This window comes from Crinia signifera, chromosome 6 (assembly GCF_055691185.1).
Source record: "Crinia signifera chromosome 6, ASM5569118v1, whole genome shotgun sequence".
NCBI classification, from domain to species: domain Eukaryota; kingdom Metazoa; phylum Chordata; class Amphibia; order Anura; family Myobatrachidae; genus Crinia; species Crinia signifera.
The window spans coordinates 246886822-246905765 of record NC_139222.1 but is presented as its reverse complement, the minus strand read 5'-3'; the positions used below and the strand labels follow the sequence as shown (position 1 = coordinate 246905765).

Genomic DNA, 18944 nt, shown 5'->3' with positions numbered 1-18944 from the left:
TGTTACCCAAACGTATATTGTTTTTATTGAAAACCCAACTGTGATAGCTGAATGGTAGTGTACACAGATTGTGACGTAGTTATCAATACCTTGGGGGAAAGCAGTAATTTATGAGAACAACAAAGTTTTGCAGAAAACAATATTTATTGCCCTTTCCACAAAAAATTGCAACCAGGCAATGTAGCTTTTTTCTTTTCAAAATAAAATGTGGTCCTTTCCACAAAAAAATTGCAACCAGGCAATGTAGATTTTTTCTTTACCAAAAAAAATGAGGTATGATTTGTTTTCGGATCATAAAAACTATACTTCAAAGTAATGTGTTACAAGAACTTTCCATCAAGCCACATATCACTACTTCCTAACGGCTCAGCATTAACTTCTAGATATCAGGAACAGAGATATCTTAACTACCCAAAGGGACTGCATATATTATAACATTTACAACTTGTACAGATCAGGCTCACAAAGGAGAGTGGCCTGTGCACCCACCCATACAGAGGGGGTACCACTCGGGCCGGGAGTGGAAGTTTGATATTGGGGCTGTGATGAGGTAGCACTTGGGCTACAATACAAGGGTGGGCTTGTATGTTCAGTAAAACTTGGTGGTGGGTATGATGTGCGAGATGGGTATTGGTTAGGGGGAGGACGTTGGCCTTGCTGCGTTGTATATGATGCTGATGATGCAAGGTGAATATCACGCCTTAATTCGCCACTGCGCCCCCGTATCATCAGATCATATACAATCCTCTTGAAATGGATGCGCTGGTCTGGTACCATTGCCTCCAATTCCTGTGCAACATGTGTACCAAAAGCATTGAATTCATTGGGTAACTTATGCAGAACCTCCTCTGCACTTTGGAGAAACCGCTCGGCACGGTTTGGTGCTGAACTTGAGGAAGCTCTAGACTTGATTGTGGTGAGGGTCCTCTTGGGTCTTGACGGAGGTGTGCTTTCCACCACCACAGCAGTCTGCTCGGCTTCGGTTTGTTGGGTGTTGGGTGGCTCTGTCTCCGCATCCGAAAGAGTGACCTTGAATGTGCACAAAAATAAACTGTCAATAACAAATTACATCAAGCTAAATAACACAGTAAATAATATTATGTATACACTCACCACGTTGCTATTATCTGTTTCCTCCTCTGGCAATAGCCCTGGAGAGACTTCCATCATTGAACACTGTGACTGACTTAGGGGGTCTTGATCCTGTAGGAAATGGAGCTGATCATAGTACCATAAAGATGGTTTTTCAATCTCCTCTACCCCGGCTCCAGAGCGTTTGGAATCCTCATATTTCTTGCGTTCTTTTAAGTATACTGTACGGAAATTTTGAATCTTCTTTTTCACAAACTTTATGTCGGCAGAAGCATTTATGCCTTTGACGTATGTCAGCATTTCCTGCAGTGCCTTGTTGCGTTTCTCCTTATTAGCATAATTTTTGTCCTTGACCCGCCACAGACACTCATTCGCCTCATACATGTCCAGAAATCCTGTCCAAAATTCCTGGTTTGGGGTTGCCATTTCTTAAAAAAAAAAAAAAAAATATTTTAATATCAACACAACACTGACATCACATATACTGTAATAAAGCACTTTCTTCACGCAGCTCTCCATCCCCTGTGATAATGCAGCCTCACCCTCCATCCCCTGTGATAATGCAGCCTCAGCCTCCATCCCCTGTGATAATGCAGCCTACCCCTCCATCCCCTGTGATAATGCAGCCTCACCCTCCATCCCCTTCATGCAGCCAGGTCTCCCATCCCCAACCAAGCACCATTTTCTTGCAGGCACCCCCACCTTAATACCCCTTGATAGATGCAGGCGCACACCCCGCCCAACCCACCATTATTATGTTGCAGGCACCCCCACCTACCCCTTGATGTATGCAGATGACCCCTCCCAAACGAGCACCATTTTCTTGCAGGCACCCCCACCTACCCCTTGATGTATGCAGGCGACCCCTCCCAACCAAGCACCATTTTCATGCAGGCACCCACACCTACCCCTTGATGTATGCAGGCGACCCCTCCCAACCAAGCACCATTTTCATGCAGGCACCCCCACCTACCCCTTGATGTATGCAGGCGACCCCTCCCAACCAAGCACCATTTTCATGCAGGCACCCCCACCTACCCCTTGATGTATGCAGACGACCCCTCCCAACCAAGCACCATTTTCATGCAGGCACCCCCACCTACCCCTTGATGTATGCAGGCGACCCCTCCCAACCAAGCACCATTTTCATGCACGCACCCACACCTACCCATTGATGTATGCAGGCGACCCCTCCCAACCAAGCACCATTTTCATGCAGGCACCCCCACCTACCCCTTGATGTATGCAGGCGACCCCTCCCAACCAAGCACCATTTTCATGCAGGCACCCACACCTACCCCTTGATGTATGCAGGCGACCCCTCCCAAACGAGCACCATTTTCTTGCACGCACCCACACCGCAGCTGAAACACCCATGACAAAATGTACTTGCTTTTTGTGCCTGTCTCCAGCTCCTCGTGCCTCCTCTGGGTGTGTGCGTGCGTCGTGCTTTTTTTCCCTTGCTCCAGCTCCTCGGGCCTCCTCTGGGTGCGTGTGCGCCGCGGAATGGCTGATGGGGAGTGTCTGGGCAGTGTCCAGGAAGTGGCCAGGGCGTGCCGCTGATGACGCGCATTGCTTGCTAGAAAGCATACGATACAGTGTGCCGTACGATATGCACTGTATCTTATGCTTTCTAGCCAAAATTCAGTTGCATGCTCACCCGACCAGCTCCCTCCCAGACGACCGGCGGGAGCGCGCATCGTACGTCGGATAGTGCGTACACACGGTAAGATATAGTGCACTATCTAGCATGCTATTCGAAACCAGCTAGATAGTGTGCTAGATTTTGCACTATATCTTACCGTGGGTACGCACCTTTAGTCTGATGTATAATCTGCACGTAGCATGGGGCTGCTGCAAGTTTTTCTTTATCATCAATAATTTTTTTGTTGGAGAATAAAGGTAACAAATATAGAATCAATGATACAAAACATTTTGTTTTAAGAAAAATAAATGGGGAGGTATACAGAAAGAAAAACAGGGAAAGGGACAGGGAATGTAAAATCAAAACAAATCAAATCAAAATACAAGGCATGTTTACAAGTGAACAATCAAAGAGAGGGTCCAAGAAAGAGTACAAAGGAAGCATCAAAACTAGACATAGGGCCAAATGTAATAGGGTGAGAGTTTCAGAAAGTTAGAGATTTGGGGAGAGTTTTCCCATGTTTTTTAAAGCAGCAATCAATTGCATGGCAAAATCAACCTGGTTTTGCAGTGTAATTGATTGCTGCTTTAAAAAACATGGGAAAACTCTCCCCAAATCTCTCACTTTCTAAAACTCTCACCCTATTACATTTGGCCCATACTGTATCCAAGTAGACAACACATGGCGTGTAATGTAGACCAAGGGAGTTAAGTCATGGGAAAAGACAACATACAACAAAGGTGGCCTTACAAAGGAAACAGAGGGTAATATATGGAGTGTGGAAAGGTATGGGTGTTCAAGTAGGCTAGAGTGTCGTGGATTGGGATCAGAGGTACATAGTAAACATTGTGCCCCACCCCTGTCAGTCACATGTTCATGCCAGGGGAACCATTTTGTTAGGGGAGATGAAACTGAAGATGTGTATGGTAAAAACTTTCCATGGAGAAACGAAAATGAACTTTATGGATTACTTTAATTAAAGGGCGAGAAAGGGGTTGTTTCCGTGATTGGGCTATTGTGGCCCGGGCTGCGATACAAATGTGCCCGAGAACATATCTGAGGTGGGGTGGGACTGTGGTTGGGAAGATACGTAGCAAAGCCAGAGCTGGATCAGGACATAATGAAAGTTTTAAAACAGTATTAATTAGTTGGAAAACCTCTTCCCAGAATTTGCAGAGACCAGGACATGACCAAAAAATATGGAGAACATGTCCCACCTCACCGCAATTCCACCAACAAAATATAGAACACGAGGGCCAAAATTTATGTAATCTATCTGGAGTTAGGTACAATCTATGCAGTAATCCAACATGCATCTCTGAGTGGTTCAGACACCTGGACATAACTGTAAAATGAAGCATAAATATTTTCCCACTGAGAAGCCGAGAGGGATAATCCAAGATCGGCCTCCCACCGAGATTGGACATTAGATTTAGCATAAGGTACTAATTCTCCAAGGACCTCGTACCAAAAGGAAATAGATTTAGAGAGACGAGCTACAACAGCTTGAGAGAGGGGGCATAGGCGGCCACTGGGTGGAGGAAGCCGACTAAACCAGTGTTGGATTTGGTAGAAATTGAGTAATTCTGTATGGGGAACGAAGGTGTGAAAATGTAGTAATCCAGAGCTGTCTAGAAGATCACCTTGGGTATGGATTCCACATTTTCATCCAGAGAGATCCAAATTTGGGATCACTCTGTCAAGGGCTTGTAGTGACATGGCCGAGTAATTTGGGGAGTAGCCAGGAATTTGAGATATTAATCTGTCCCATACTTGAACCAATGTTGCGGTGGAGGGTAAAATCGACAAATGGGAAGGGCGTATATGTCTAGGCAGGGCCAGCGCCACCACTAGGCAGCTTTAGGCATTTGCCTAGGGCGCCGGCCACTGGAGGGCGGTAGTGAGCTACAGCCACCCGTTGCGCGAGGAGCAGCAGCTGCTGCCCGAGGAGAGGGGGATGAAAGCAAAGCAGCCAGCTGCCAAATACTAGCTGTGAGCAGGTGAGCCGTACCCCGCCCCCCCTCCCCGGAGAATATACGTGGATCAGCTTTAATCTGCGGCACCCGCCGTCCCCCTACTGGTCGTCAGCGGCAATCTGCACCCTGGATGCCACCCCCTCCTCCAGCTGGTCAGTGATCATCCGCGGCACCCGCCGCCCAAAGCCCCCCCCCCCGTGCTGGTTAACCGCAGCTGCAATCTGCGGGAAGCACGGTGAGCACCCAGAAGAAGGCAGTGCGCTCCAGGCCGCAGCACTGATCCTCCTCTGCTTCCTGAGCCGCACAGGCTGGTCTCCCCCACATAACACACAGATGTAGAGACTAGAGAGGGAGACTGCAGCACAGCAGTGACGGTCCCTGTGCAGTGTGGAACTGATGCCAGCATCCCAACATGTAGCCAGAGGACCAGCGCCAGAATCCCAACTGGAAGTGTGTGGGCTGGGTTAGAGTTAGGCCTGAGTAGGTGTGGTTTTAATTTAGCCACTAGCTGAGGAATTAAGGTTAGGCTGCAGGGAAGGGGGGAAGGTTAGGATTAGGTTGGGAGGGTTAGGCTATGGGGTAGGAAGGTTAGGCACTAACAGGGAGCATTACGCTCTGTGGAGGTAGGTTTAGGGTAAGGGGGCATGGGTAGGGTGGCCAATCCCGGGATCGGGGGGGGGGGGTAAGCAAAATATTTGCCTAGGGTGCCAAGTAACCTTGCATCGGCCCTGTGTCTAGGTGACCATGCTAGATCTGCTAAAGGGAATCCTGAACACAGAGATTCAATGAATACACACCTGGGAACGGAAGGCCCTGAGTACCAATATTTGAGTTGGGCCAAAAGGCAAGCTTCTAGATCATGGGTGGGGAACTTAAGGCCCGGGGGCCGTATGCGGCCTCCGTAGCTGGTCTGAGTGGCCCACCCACCTACCTGGCGGCACCTTTTATTCAAGGTAAAACCATTCTAGTGTGGGCTAATCTCGGAGGTCGGTTTTTCCATATATATCTAAGAAGAATGGATCTGCATATATCCAAGTATTTTTTGGGCTACTGCAAGTTTTGATTGTGTGCCCAGTGGTTGCTCTCTCAGATGATATAATAGACTCAGTTTTTTTGTTTACTGTGCATTTTATATACAGTATAAACTCCTGGGATCTATTGGAGCAATAAAAAAGAGCCTTTTGTGTTTGCCTTTATCTGTAATGCAGGAAAAGCGTGTCCTCCATAACAGTCAGTAATTAGGATTTTCAGGCCACATTTCGGTCCTCTACTTTCCACAATACAATAGTGGTTACAGCGCTAGCATGTATTTACTGTATAAACCTACAGATAACGGAGGTAAGGCAAAAGAACAACTCCATCAAATAGGTGCTTGAAACTAAGGGCCTTATTCTAGTTCACTCTTTCTGACAAAATCCTTCTTAGATGGACAAAACCATGTGCACTGCAGGTGGGGCAGATGTTACTTGTGCAGAGAGAATTAGATTTGGGTGGGGTTTTACTTCAAAGTGAGATCTATATTGCAGTGTAAAAATAAAGCAGCCAGTATTTACCCTGCACAGAAACTAAATAACTCACCCAAATCTAATTCTTTCTGCACATTTTACATCTGCTCCCCTGCAGTGCACATGGTTTTGTCCATCTAAGAAGGATTTTGTCAGAAAGAGTGAACTAGAATAAGGCCCTAAATAACCAGAGAAACTATGGGGCCGAAGTGGAGAAAGATAATGTACCAACCAAATATCTCTATCCAATTACGGTAATATCTATCCATACATACTGTAGCTTAGTAAATACACCCCACAGCCTTTAGCATGATAGTTAGGAATTGGAGTTAACAGGACAATACTTTAGTTCTCTCCAAGGCTTAGTAAATAGACCCCTATCCATACTTGCCAGCTCTCCCATAATGACTGGGAGGCTCATAAATTGTGTGGCACTCTCGTCCTCCCAGAAAAGAGGGCAAGCCTCCTGGAGCGGACCACTTACTGTCCACAGTACCCCTCCTCCCTCAGCTGTCCGCTTATCTAAGTGAAAGTTGATGGGTGATTATACAATTCACACTGTATCGCCCAGTGCAGCTGCGACTCCCTCTTTTTATTGACGCTAATCTGGGCATTGTATAGCAGCGGTCAGGGACACAACACACAAACACCGCCCACCTACTGCAATGTCACCCCCTGTTTTGCGATCCACAAGTATGCCCCAATGTTTTATTATAATTAGTATTTAGGGGAAATCCTCCGTGACCTGTGGTAAGATTTGTTGTTGCCAAAACCAATTTTACTGGTATGGGTTTTTACTTACTGAGGACGGGTTTCCCCTCTGTGACATTTGATCACTGGTTCTGTGTTCTTCCATGTGCCAGCTGTCTACCACAATAGATGATTATTCTGCTGGCTATGCACTAAAATAGCATGCTTACAGTATAAGTTATTCACAAACATATACATATTAAACCAACATGGTAATTGGTGTGTGCTGTGGGGCCTATTTACAACTGAACACATACGGAGCTCTAAAAACAGTAGACGGGACAGATAAACTGGAGAACAGGGTAGAAGTGATTCAGACTCTAGTTTGCCTTACACAGACAACCTATGGTAGCTTCAGAGTAGGGGGTTGCTGCAGAGTTCAAATAGGGGAGCTCCACCCACTGCCAGTGAGTCAGTTTGGAATAGCAGTTGGTGACAGTTGTATATGTATTATACAAGTATATTTGAAATTTGAATTGTGCTGCAGCCCCACCTCTGGATCAGCCACTGGTCCTTAGTCACTCTACAATACAACTTGAGCACAACTTAGGGTTATGTAAGGCTGGTTACACACTTTTCAATAAATTGTTTGATCGATCGATGAATGCTATATAATTAGCAGATTGGCAGGGGTGTTAAACCTATTGCGTTGGTCCTGCAGCACAGCCAATGCTGATATATCATGTGTGAACAGGCGACCCGCTACCGACCTGTTATGCCTCTGTGGGAATCGCCCGTCAAGTTGTGATGACTTCCCAGGGATATCGACTGGCCTTGTGTATAAGTGTATATAGTTTACCAAATCATCCGCTTTATCTGCGTGTCCGTCGTTCTGCGTCTCCATCGCTAAAGTGTGTATCCAACCAAAGACAGTACTTCACTGTAATCACAGTCGACATCGGAATTCCAGATGCAGCCTATAAGATCCTACATCCAAACCAAACTCCCCTGTTTGAGCTTTAAAAAAAAAAAAAAAAAAAAAGCATTTTCTATCTGTTGCCAGCGCAGGTCTTTTTATTTGGCTCCTTATTATATTATTGTTCACCTCAGTTACCTACACCCCAGAAGAAAGAAGCTTCTCTGAGAAGACAGTCTCTTTGATGTGTAAGCTAACAAGCACATTCTTCTGCTTCAGTGAAGAACTTTGTAGGAGGAAGTTCACTCCGTGAATGTGTAGGAACATCATATTCCAGGACATACTGTATCTGAGGAATAGTTTTACAGTCTGCATGCAAGCGCTGCTCAGTCATGTATGATATAGAAGACGCGGGACATAATCGCATAATGACCTGGTTTCAAGTGCAAGGATGTATTGTAACCAAGGGCGTAGCTACCATAGGTACATTGAGTGCAGCTGCTATGGGGCCCACAGCTAAAAAGGGCCCTGTCAAAGAAACATGTACTATATACATTTTTGACCATTATATAATAGGGGCCCTTTTTGCTATGGGGCCTACAAATATCTACTTACACACTGATTGGAACCCATTGCAATCTAAAGCAAGTTGGCTGCTAAATAATACTGGGATTGATTCAGACCTGACCGCTAATTAGAGAATTCGCAAATTGAGCGATTATCGAAAAACTACGCATGAATAACGTTCGCACCGAGCATGCGTGAGGGTGAGGGTGAATCGCAACAGAAAATGTGTATGGATTGTGAACGGAATCCCCTCGCAACTTGATGAACAGGATGCCGGTATTGGGGGTGGAAACCTGCTGTTGTCTGAAAAAAAATGCAGGAGCGCACAGGCATTGGGAAGGGTCAGTGACGATGACCACTTCCATCCTGTCTCAGTCGCAGATTAAGGGAGGCCTCGGACCTACTTACATATGCTGAGACAGCAAAAACTGTTAGATGGGTCAGGAACCGCGTATGGATTTGCAAGTGTATTGCAATTAGCGATCCATTCGCAATTATGCAAGGGCCGTTTTCTATTTCCGTCTGAGCGCCATCTTTCTCCTCGCAGACCACTGCACATTCTCACATTAGTGGTCAGGTCTGAATCAGGCACAATAACGGATTCATGGCTGTGTATTACATTAAGTGTTCCGATTTACATTAAAGACCTATTACCAAAGACTCGGACCTGGATATTTCCCCATTAAAAATCTGTGACGTAGTAGCCATAGGCTAATATCATTTGCAGACAGCCTTAGCTCTAGGTGCTAAGCTCTGGAATACAGTGGTTGGTAAGTATGACTGCGTAGCAGCCGCCCATAGACACCTATGGGGGCTGCATTTGCAGTCAGGAATGGAGGGACCTTAGCAGATTATAGGAGATGGTGCAATTTGAGTATCCTTAATATTTGCAGGTATCCCCTACATATGGCGATTATTCAGGGAATGTCTAATAAATAAATATGCTTATGGGAGTTGCAGACTTATTAGCTGCATATATGAATACCTTGGGCCTAATTCAGATCCTGGAGGATGTGAGTCGCATAGATACTTTGCACATGCTCGTGACATGGGTCCTACATCGTTGCACATCGGGTCCTCTCCCGGCCCCCTGGGAAGGTGGGCAAGTCACTCGCATCACCCTCACAGCCCTCTTCCCCGCTGCAACAAATACCGGATTGTATGGGTCTGCTGCGAGGGGGCGGGGCTAAAAGGATGCGATTAGTGCCATTTTGTGTAATTTTAGTCCCTCCCCCAGTCCGCAGACCCCCAAATTGTGGGCGGGGCTTGGTGACATCAGCTTCCTCCCTCCCCCCATGACATGTAGCGTCTGGTATCTTCTCCGGAAAAAGTAGGCAAGAATGCTGTAGGTACAATATCATATCTGGGGGTGCTGGCATGAACAGTTGCACACTAAAGTACTAAACAGGTCCTTAGCGGCTAAGAAAAAAACAGTCCTTTGTTTCGCCTTCTGTTTACCATTTATTTTTTATTCCATGCAGCCTGTAGATATAGGGTGCGGTACAGTATCGGCAGTCAGTGCAGTATTATTATTATTATATGCACAGTGGATACCACCTTCATAGTGGACCCATTTAGCAGTAACATATCCAATGCATCTTTACATTCACCTTTAAGTCAGGTCATGTATTATACTGGCCACACATCAGACCAACTTTCCTCCAACCATCCAACTAGTTGCTTGGATGGAATAAAAATATGGTACTGGATGGGAGCAAAGGACAATCAGAAAGGTGCTCACAAACCCAGGAAAATGGACAAAAACATTCACTCAAAATGTTTATATCAAACAAGTTCAACTACAGTACCGTATCTGAGCGACAGTTTTTGCCCTTTTCTAGATTTTGGGAGCAAATTTCTGAAGTAAATATTACATTTGCTCCCATCCAATACCATATTTTTATTCCATCCAAGCAACTAGTTGGATGGTTGGAGGAAAGTTGGTCTGATGTGTGGCCAGCATTACTGACTGGCTGAATAGACATAACAGGCAAATGGCTAATGTAATGATGCAATGCAGATCTCTCTGGTTAGCTCTGGCTCCTGAATCCAACCAAAGGGGGTGATTACAATTCACACATAGGGCCTTATACTAGTTCACTCTTTCTGACAAAATTCTCCTAAGATGGACAAAACCATGTGCACTGCGGGTGGGGCAGATGTAACTTGTGCAGAGAGAATTAGATTTGGGTGGGGTTTTTCTTCAAAGTGAGATCTATATTGCAGTGTAAAATAAAGCAGCCAATATTTTCCCTGCACAGAAACAAAATAACTCACCCAAATCTAATTCTATCTGCACATGTTACATCTGCCCCCTGCAGTGCACATGGATTTGTCCATCTAAGAAGGATTTTGTCAGAAAGAATGAACTAGAATAAACCCCCATGTGCACTGCAGGTGGGGCAGATGTCACTTGTGCAGAGAGAGTTAGATTTGGGTGGGGTTTTACTTCAAAGTGAGATCTATATTGCAGTGTAAAAATAAAGCAGCCAGTATTTACCCTGCACAGAAACAAAATACAGTAACTCACCCAAATCTAACTCTCTCTCTGCACATATTACTTCTGTCCCCCTTCAGTGCACATGATTTTGTCAGAAAGAGTGAACTAGAATAAGACCCATAGTAAAGAGGATAGGGTGGAGACAATGAACTGTCTGTAGTGTTATCAGTGACAAAGTGATGAGCAAACATAATAAATTATCATGAAGAAACAGAACACATTTGCTAAATAGATAGCAAGTGCTGTTATATTTCCTTGATTGCTGTTAAGTGTTTTTCTTTTAACGGAAAGTTGGCTCAGAACTCAGTGTTTAATGAGGGGAGGGGGATTGAGAGATCATGTTCCATAGTAAATTCCCTGGGATTGGGAAGCATCACCACGAGTTATATTATCTATTTTATGACACCATTATCCTGGGGACTTGCTCACCGCTAGGAATGCCAGTCCTGGGATTGGAGCCTCTATCTCGGTATTTCGGGAATGAAATGCACATGAACATTTCATCCCTTTCTGCCAGGCAGCGCTGAGCACGAATCTCCGCTGACCAGAGATCAGCCTGTGCGGTTGTACAGCGTGAGGTTAGAGGTCACAATGCGCAGCAACACAAGTGCCCACCCTCTGCACTGCACCCTCTCTGTTGTGTGTTCTATCCTCATCCATTCCGCCACCCACTCCACTGCATATGCCTGCCCACTGAAGGTCTGCTTCTAATCCTGGCATGGTGCGACATCAGGAGGCCAATTCCGGGAATCCCGGGTTTGAAAAAGTGGCCCGGGATTGGCCTCCCTGCTCACCACCTAGTGATAAGAGTCACTGCTATTTTTATTGCTGTGAGTCTCTGGAGAGATAAGTATTGAAAACAATGGCTGCAGAGTATGTGGTGTGGCCCCCTCTGGACTCAGGAGCCCATGTGCACCCCCACATACTGCACCCACAATAGATATGTCACTGCTCACATGGCTGTATCTATAATGGGTGCAAGGTGTGCAATAAAAACAGGCTCCTGGGACTAGAGGTGTCCCACACCACGCACACATTCAGAATACGTCCCTCTCCATCAGCACTGCAGGTATCACCAGGAACATGGTAAGACAATGCGGGTGAAATTTAATAGGAATCAGAAAGTGAGAGATTTGATAAGAAATCTCCGAGGCCCGGCGGCTGCGCTCAGCACTCCCCCCTTCATTCTCTCACAGCCGGGGGAAAGTCATATAAGGATCCCGCCCAAGCCTCACGTTTCCCTGGTGACTATACTGCATCCGTGGGCAGGAGAAGGACGACGGATGCCAGGAGCAGTACATCTGGCCAGGAACTGCTCTTCTCCGCAGCCATCTCAGACCCAGGTTTGCCAAATGGTGATGACCACCATGTGGCTGCTGGTTAGATCTAGCTTTCGACTCAGGAATGTAGCTGTGTGGGCTGCCTGGGGGGAGGGGGGAATTAATATGTATATAATTGCACTACAGTGCCCAGTATTGTGAGACCGATATGTTTTATAATGTGATTATGGGTCACTAAGTGAGGTGTAACGTGAATATTGGTCACTGCATGTCATGTAACTTGAATACGGGTCACTACGTGTGGTGTAACATGAATGTGGGTCACTTTGTGTGGTATAACATGAATAAGGGTCACTATATGTGGTGTACCTTGAACATGTGTAATGTGAATATAGGTCATTGCATTTGAAGTAACGTGAATATTGGTCATTACGTGAGATGTAACATAGATAAGGGTCATTATGTGTTGTGTAACGTGAATATGGATCCCTACATGATAACTTGAATACAACTTGAATACGTGTTGTGCAGCATAAATAGGAGTCAAAACGTGAGGTGTAATGAAATTAAGGGTCAAAACTGCTCTACGGGAGGTTTCTTTCCTCCCTGAGCTCGCCTCAGGACACCTGCGTTGCGGTTTGACAGGTGTACCACCCCAAACTCCCCACCTGCCACCGCCACATGCAATGTAAACGGGTTCTTCTGACCCAGCTTGGAACCATCCTCAAAAACTTTGGTCCAGCCCAGGTGTTTGGTTACCTTATATATATCAAGTGGTTACCCAGCCGCTTAGATTGGAAGGGACACGACCGCTACACATCTGAGACCATGCATCTCCCACGGGCTCAATCACAACACACATGCATAGAAGAAAGAAAAATGCTCCACTACATTCGACACTGGACGTGCGATCCAACTGAAAGTACAACTTGTTTCCAACATGGAACTTTAGCCATGCATGTCGGCTTCTCCGTATCTGAAGTTCACTTCTGTTGGCTGTTTTCAGACACCAACTAAATGACATTTACGCTTTAACATTTTAGAAAACTGTCAAAATTTATCAAATTCCTATTGTATCCAGTACTGTGTTAATAGCATTGTAAGTCCTGGGCAAAGCAAAAAAAAATAAAAATTCAGAACAGGCCCCTCTTGCACCATCTCTCCCAGGGCCGGCGCCACCACTAGGCATTTGCCTAGGGCGCCGGCCACTGGAGGGCGGAACTGAGCCGCAGAAGGAGAGGTACCATAGAGAGGTACCAGAAAGCCGGGAACGTGAAGCAGGTGAGACTGTGATCTTTCCTCTCCCCCCTCCCGCCCGTGAATCAATGCTGCCCCTGAACACAGGAGGTGCAGGCGCCCGCCTCAGTAACACCCACCCGCCCCCCCCCCCCGTGCCGCAGTATCGTCCGCACCCTCCCCCAGAGCGCGGGTAGTGCTGCACTGAAATCCCCCCCAGAAGGGAGCGGGCGGCGTGCGGGAATATGCCTGGGGCGGGCTGGGGTCTTGCACCGGCCCTGATCTCTCCACTTACTTCTATAAAGTGAATGGCTGTCAGCACTCTGATTGGTGGATAGCTCCAGCCATCCACCAATCAGCATGCTGAGAGCCATTCAATGTCTGGCTGCAGGCTGAGAAGCAGGAAGAGAAGGCTGGATTCCAATTGGTGGATAGCTCCAGACATCCACCAATTACCATGCGGACAGCCATTTACTGTCTAGCTGCAGGCTGGGAAGCAGGGAGAGAATGCTGCCTGGTCATCCTGGGTGTAATTTACAATCAGAGGGAGCAGGCAGCTTTCTCTACTGCTTCCCAATAAGCTCAGGAGGCAGATGCCCACACAACCCCATCTTCCCCAGCTCAAAGGCCCCTAGAGTCGGAGGCCCTTGGCAGCTGCCCATTAAGCTCTTACATTAAGATGGCCCCGATTGTATCAGATGTCAGATCGGTATGGCATCAGTTTGTATTCCACATGGTTTAAATAAATAGGAGATATATAGTTGCATCGAATACTAACCCTGTACACCTGGAATGTTATATATGCATGTTTGCAAAATGACCTTGGAGAGCCTTGGAATGATAGACAAAGTATCAGCTGCGTACAGAGAGACCCTTCAGCTGCAAATATCAGAACAGCCATAGCATGTCCATACCTCCCAACTTTTGCATTGTGAAAGCAGGTCCGCCCTGGGAAAGCTCTGGGGTGAGGGGGTGTGGCCTCAGATTATGGGGGCGTGGCCTAATACAGCAACCCCTGTTTACATAATTTTCAGGGGCATGCCCAGAGTTCCATTAGCAGCTGGGCAGCCCATAGCCCCCTCCCTGCACTGAAGAGATGCCGTGCGCTTGCATCTTGTAATCGGGACAGTTGGAAGGTAGGCACGCCTGCGTTCACCTGACCACTCCCCATTCCCACCCTCAAATCCTGTCACCCACTTTGCATCCAATTCATTGGTGCATCTCTATGTACATTAAGAAAACTGACTGATGTGCATCCCATAGCCGCTTTGTAACCACACCTGAATGAGCCTCAATGTGACTGCTCCAACGTACAAATGTAAATATTAACGGAAACAATAAATAAATATTGAACTTTATAGACTTATAGTGTGTACACCTGGTAAGATATGCCTTCCGATGTTGACAATATAGTCAACATCGTGTCGGCATCGCATGCAGATCGCAAGGGTTTTAACCTTTGCGATCTCCATGCATGTTCACGTATCGCAAGACAGATAGTCTTGGCTGCATAGACTATATAGTGCAGATCTGCACTATTTAGTCAAAATTGTGCCACTGCATGTATGCCGTGTTATGCGAGTCCCGATACCATCTGATCGTATCGGGACTCGCATATCTACCGTGTGTACACACCATTAGTAACATAGGGGGTTATTCTAGTCCATTCTTTCTGACAAAATCCTTCTTAGATGGACAAAACCATGTGCACTGCGGGTGGGGCAGATGTAACTTGTGCAGAGAGAATTAGATTTGGGTGGGGTTTTTCTTCAAAGTGAGATCTATATTGAAGTGTAAAATCATGCAGTCAGTATTTTCCCTGCACAGAAACAAAATAACTCACCCAAATCTAATTCTCTCTGCACATGTTACATCTGCCCCCCTGCAGTGCACATGGTTTTGTCCATCTAAGAAGGATTTTGTCAGAAAGAATGAACTAGAATAAACCCCATAGTTAGGTGAGGTTAAAAAAAAGACCTATATATGTATGACCTAATTGTGTACATACAGAGAACACAGCCTGATCTGCTACTGCAATATTAAATAGATTGGACACTAAAGAAGTACTTTACACCATTTTCAGAGGATTTAAGGGCTGGGGGTTTGAAGAATAGGCCCCGATTACCAGTAAGGTGTAATAAAGGTCTGACATATTGGCTGTGAGTGTATTTGTTGTGTTCTTAGCATATATTAATTGCATTGCTGTTCATGTGTAACTGTTCCATTAAATGGGAAAATGCACTCAGCCTTGTATAAAGTGGAAAGAGATAAACTACCAGTCAATCAGTTCTTAACTGCCATGTTATGGGCCGTGTCTAGAAAATGACATGAGCGGATTAGTACATCTGCCCCTATGAGAGAGGTTAATATCCCCAGAAAGAACTTATATTTAACCCGTGTACAAAGGGCCCGATGTGGCGTTGTACACTACTGAACAGCAGCAGCAAGGAGGCGGCTGGGCAATACCACACACACAGCGTCTGGTGTAAATAGATGCCTCCTTTACTGCTTTCATGATCTGCTGATGCTTCTGAAGACTCACCATCGGATCACACTTCGTGATCATTGCAGGTTTAAGGTCCGTAAATCTGCATTGCCACACCGGCCTCGGCACTCCTACATATTCAAAGTGCCACGCCACTGCTTTGAGGAACGCACAGTTGCTGCCCCTCTCCCCACCACCAAAGATCCTCAGTGTGTCAAAAAGGCTGGGGCTTGGGTTATTTTGTTTCTGTGCAGGGAAAATACTGACTGCTTTATTTTTACACTGCAATATAGATCTCACTTTGAAGTAAAACCCCACCCAAATCTAATTCTCTCTGCATATTTTACATCTGCCCCACCTGCAGTACACATGGTTTTGTCCATCTAAGAAGGAATTTGCCAGGAGTGAACCAGAATAACCCCCTGTGTGCCTAGGCACCCTTTAGATTTTTTCTAGCGAAGAGGACCAGAGGGCTACAGGGGATTTAGGTAAGTATGTAGGGGTGAGTTATACAAGTTTACTTTCACTGTGTGTCCATCCTGTGTTTATTGTAATATTTGTTTTACAGGTGGAAGTACAAGTATCAGTAAGCCTTCAAATGTGGGGGTGGCTTGCTGGGATCTGTAGTTCAGGATAAAACACAATATTAACTCTTTCTTTTTACAGAATAGTACTAGAAACTTGCCAACTTTTATCTTTTTTTTTTGGGGGGGGGGGGGGGGGTCCCCACTCACTTAGGGACCCCAGCTGGGAAGGTTAAAACTATGGCCGCAGAGACCAATATAAACAAGTCCCTCTGCTGTGGCATTACTTTACCAACTATTGGAGCCCAGTGCTCATTTTCTCCTCTGCATTTTTGGAACCAGGACCAGTCCATTAGCCCAGTGCTGGTTCTTAAACACCGGGGAACCCTATGCAATTTTCCCCCTGTATTTTTAGAACCAACTACACTTCAATGCTTAAGGGGAGTACACATGGAGCGATTTTTGCTAGGGAGCGATTTTGACTAAGCAATTTTGACTAAGCGATTTTACTAGATACAACAGCAATTTTGACTAAGTGATTTGATTAAATGCACCAGTGATTTTAATTAAGCGATTTTGTCTATGGGCGATACTGACTATACTAGAATTAACATACTTGGTTGGTATTCATTGCAGATCGCTAGTGAATATCTTCCTCAGCAGTGAACACCAGCAATTTTGACTAGACAGCCAGCGATCTAGTCAAAATATTCTTGCCTGGCAACTTTTTTTACTAGGCGATATTATATGGCGATTTGTCTAACCTTGATCTTTACTAACCTTCTAAGCAATTTTGACTATGTAGTCAAAATCGCTTAGAAGGATTGCTCCGTGTGTACACCCCTTTAGGATGGGGGACCCCATGCAATTAAAAAAATGAACTCTTTCACAAAGAAGCACTGCACAGATCTGACTGATCCATGCAGACTTCATGTTCACAAATGTTTGTAGACAGCCAAATATGAATAACTTCACCATCGGGAAACATGAATCCTGCAAACAAAAGAGCTCAGTAATTTATGTTTTTTAAAATAGACCCGTTTACATTTGTAACCAACTGAGTTGCAACTCGGCAGAATCACATGAGCTTGTTATTTTTTGCAGAACTGAAATGTCTGCTAGATGTCCATTTGTTTACAAGCAATACAACTAAAAGGTGCTGAATTCTTGGAAATAAAAGATTTATCAGATGAGGAAAACACAACCCAATTTTCAAAACATGTCTCATTTATGTAGAAGAATGCGGTCCAATCTCTTTGGTACTTTCCAACAGTTAAAATGTAAAAGAGGTTGAGCTGTTTAAAGGCCTTGTGCTACCCGGCTGTGGGTGCGTTGCCCTACACATCAATCACTGAGAGGTGAACACGGTCTAAGCTGCTCTATTGATCATTGTGAGGGAAGCTGTATCTGTACTCACTGCCCTTCCTCCAAAGGCTGAATGGACCCAGAATGCAACCTGTTCTATTTTTAGTCCTTTCATTGTGTAGTGAGCACAGATAAAGCATTCCTCATTGTATCAATAAATCATTATCTCCAGCCCGCTTAGACAATGCGCCACAGTATGCACGAACACTTGAAGGCTATCTGCAGTAAGACAAACCAGCCACATTACCAGTTGTCAAGAACAATGGCTCATACATTTTTGGTGAAGATGCCAGACACTTTAGACTCTTCCCCTGAATTTAGAAAAAAAAAAATATATATATAAAAATATCTTTTTTAAATGTGTACAACCATTAAAAAAGACAGAATCGTCGCTTGGTGGTCAGAGGCGATGGTCATTTTTGGTTGCTATACAGCTGGGTTTAGTCTGTGTCCTCCACTGTCGACCCTATAAACCTTTGTTAAAATAAACGTATTTAATTTGGTCTCCATATTGGTTCTGGATGGAGTCTCGAAGCTCTGGTTCTAGATTGCTGACAGCCATAGAACTAAAATGAAAAAAAAAAAAAATACATGTTGTGAGGACTAAAATCACACTTACCTCAATGTCTTATTATATTAGATAATAAAGAAAGGTCAAGAGGTTTCATTGGCAGAAGACACCTCTCTCTTATAAACCTATTGTGTCCTAGCCAATCAGTGCTGAGCAGCTTTATGTAATACAGATCAGACCTGGTGTGACATATGAAGCAGCATTATACATGTCCAGCTCCTGACAGTGTGGGGATAGGGTCGCTAGGTTGACAGTATGAAGGCCGATATACATTACGTTGACCACTAAAGGTTGACAGGGCATAGGTTGACACATGAAATAGGTCAATAGGCTTAAGGTCAATAGGGGTGGAAGGTCGACAATGGGAAGGTCAACAGTCAAAAGGTCGATATGAGTTTTTCACTTTTTCCCCCCCACAAAAATAGGCGTTATTTCACACCTTACATCCACTAGGGCAGGGCTGGGCAAAACCGGCCCTCCAGATGTTAATGAACTACACATCCCAGGATGCTTTGCATTAGTTTTGCTATGTGGCCATGCTGAAACTGATGCAAGGCATGCTGGGATGTGTAGTTCATCAACATCTGGAGGG

At 45.4% G+C, this 18944-nt stretch overlaps 2 protein-coding genes across 5 annotated transcripts in view; both read right to left on the bottom strand.

Annotated features, from left to right (window-relative positions):
- Nucleotides 1-217: 217 nt before the first annotated feature.
- LOC146009155 (uncharacterized) lies at nucleotides 218-1699 on the bottom strand. The gene is made up of 2 exons (XM_083149243.1): nucleotides 1114-1699; nucleotides 218-1029 (listed from the first exon to the last, which is right to left on the bottom strand). The coding sequence occupies exons 1-2, from the start codon at nucleotides 1516-1518 to the stop codon at nucleotides 439-441; spliced, it is 996 nt and encodes a 331-aa protein (XP_083005369.1). The 5' UTR covers nucleotides 1519-1699; the 3' UTR covers nucleotides 218-438.
- A 15881-nt stretch (nucleotides 1700-17580) lies between these two features.
- Nucleotides 17581-18944, bottom strand: part of SFXN2 (sideroflexin 2) — a 40913-nt gene continuing 39549 nt past the window's right edge. For all 4 annotated transcript variants that reach the window (XM_083149236.1, XM_083149239.1, XM_083149240.1 and 1 more), the window contains exon 12: nucleotides 17581-18347. In XM_083149236.1, the coding sequence (XP_083005362.1) occupies nucleotides 18248-18347 (100 nt within the window). In that variant the 3' untranslated portion in view covers nucleotides 17581-18247. The remainder of the gene's footprint in view (nucleotides 18348-18944) is intronic.

Excerpts from the sequence above, each read along its gene's own strand:
- LOC146009155 (XM_083149243.1), bottom strand. The coding sequence starts at position 1,518 with ATGGCAACCCCAAACCAGGAATTTTGGACAGGATTTCTGGACATGTAT. Across the intron at positions 1,030-1,113 it reads AAACAGATAATAGCAACGTG|GTCACTCTTTCGGATGCGGA; the intron begins GTGAGTGTATAC and ends TGCACATTCAAG.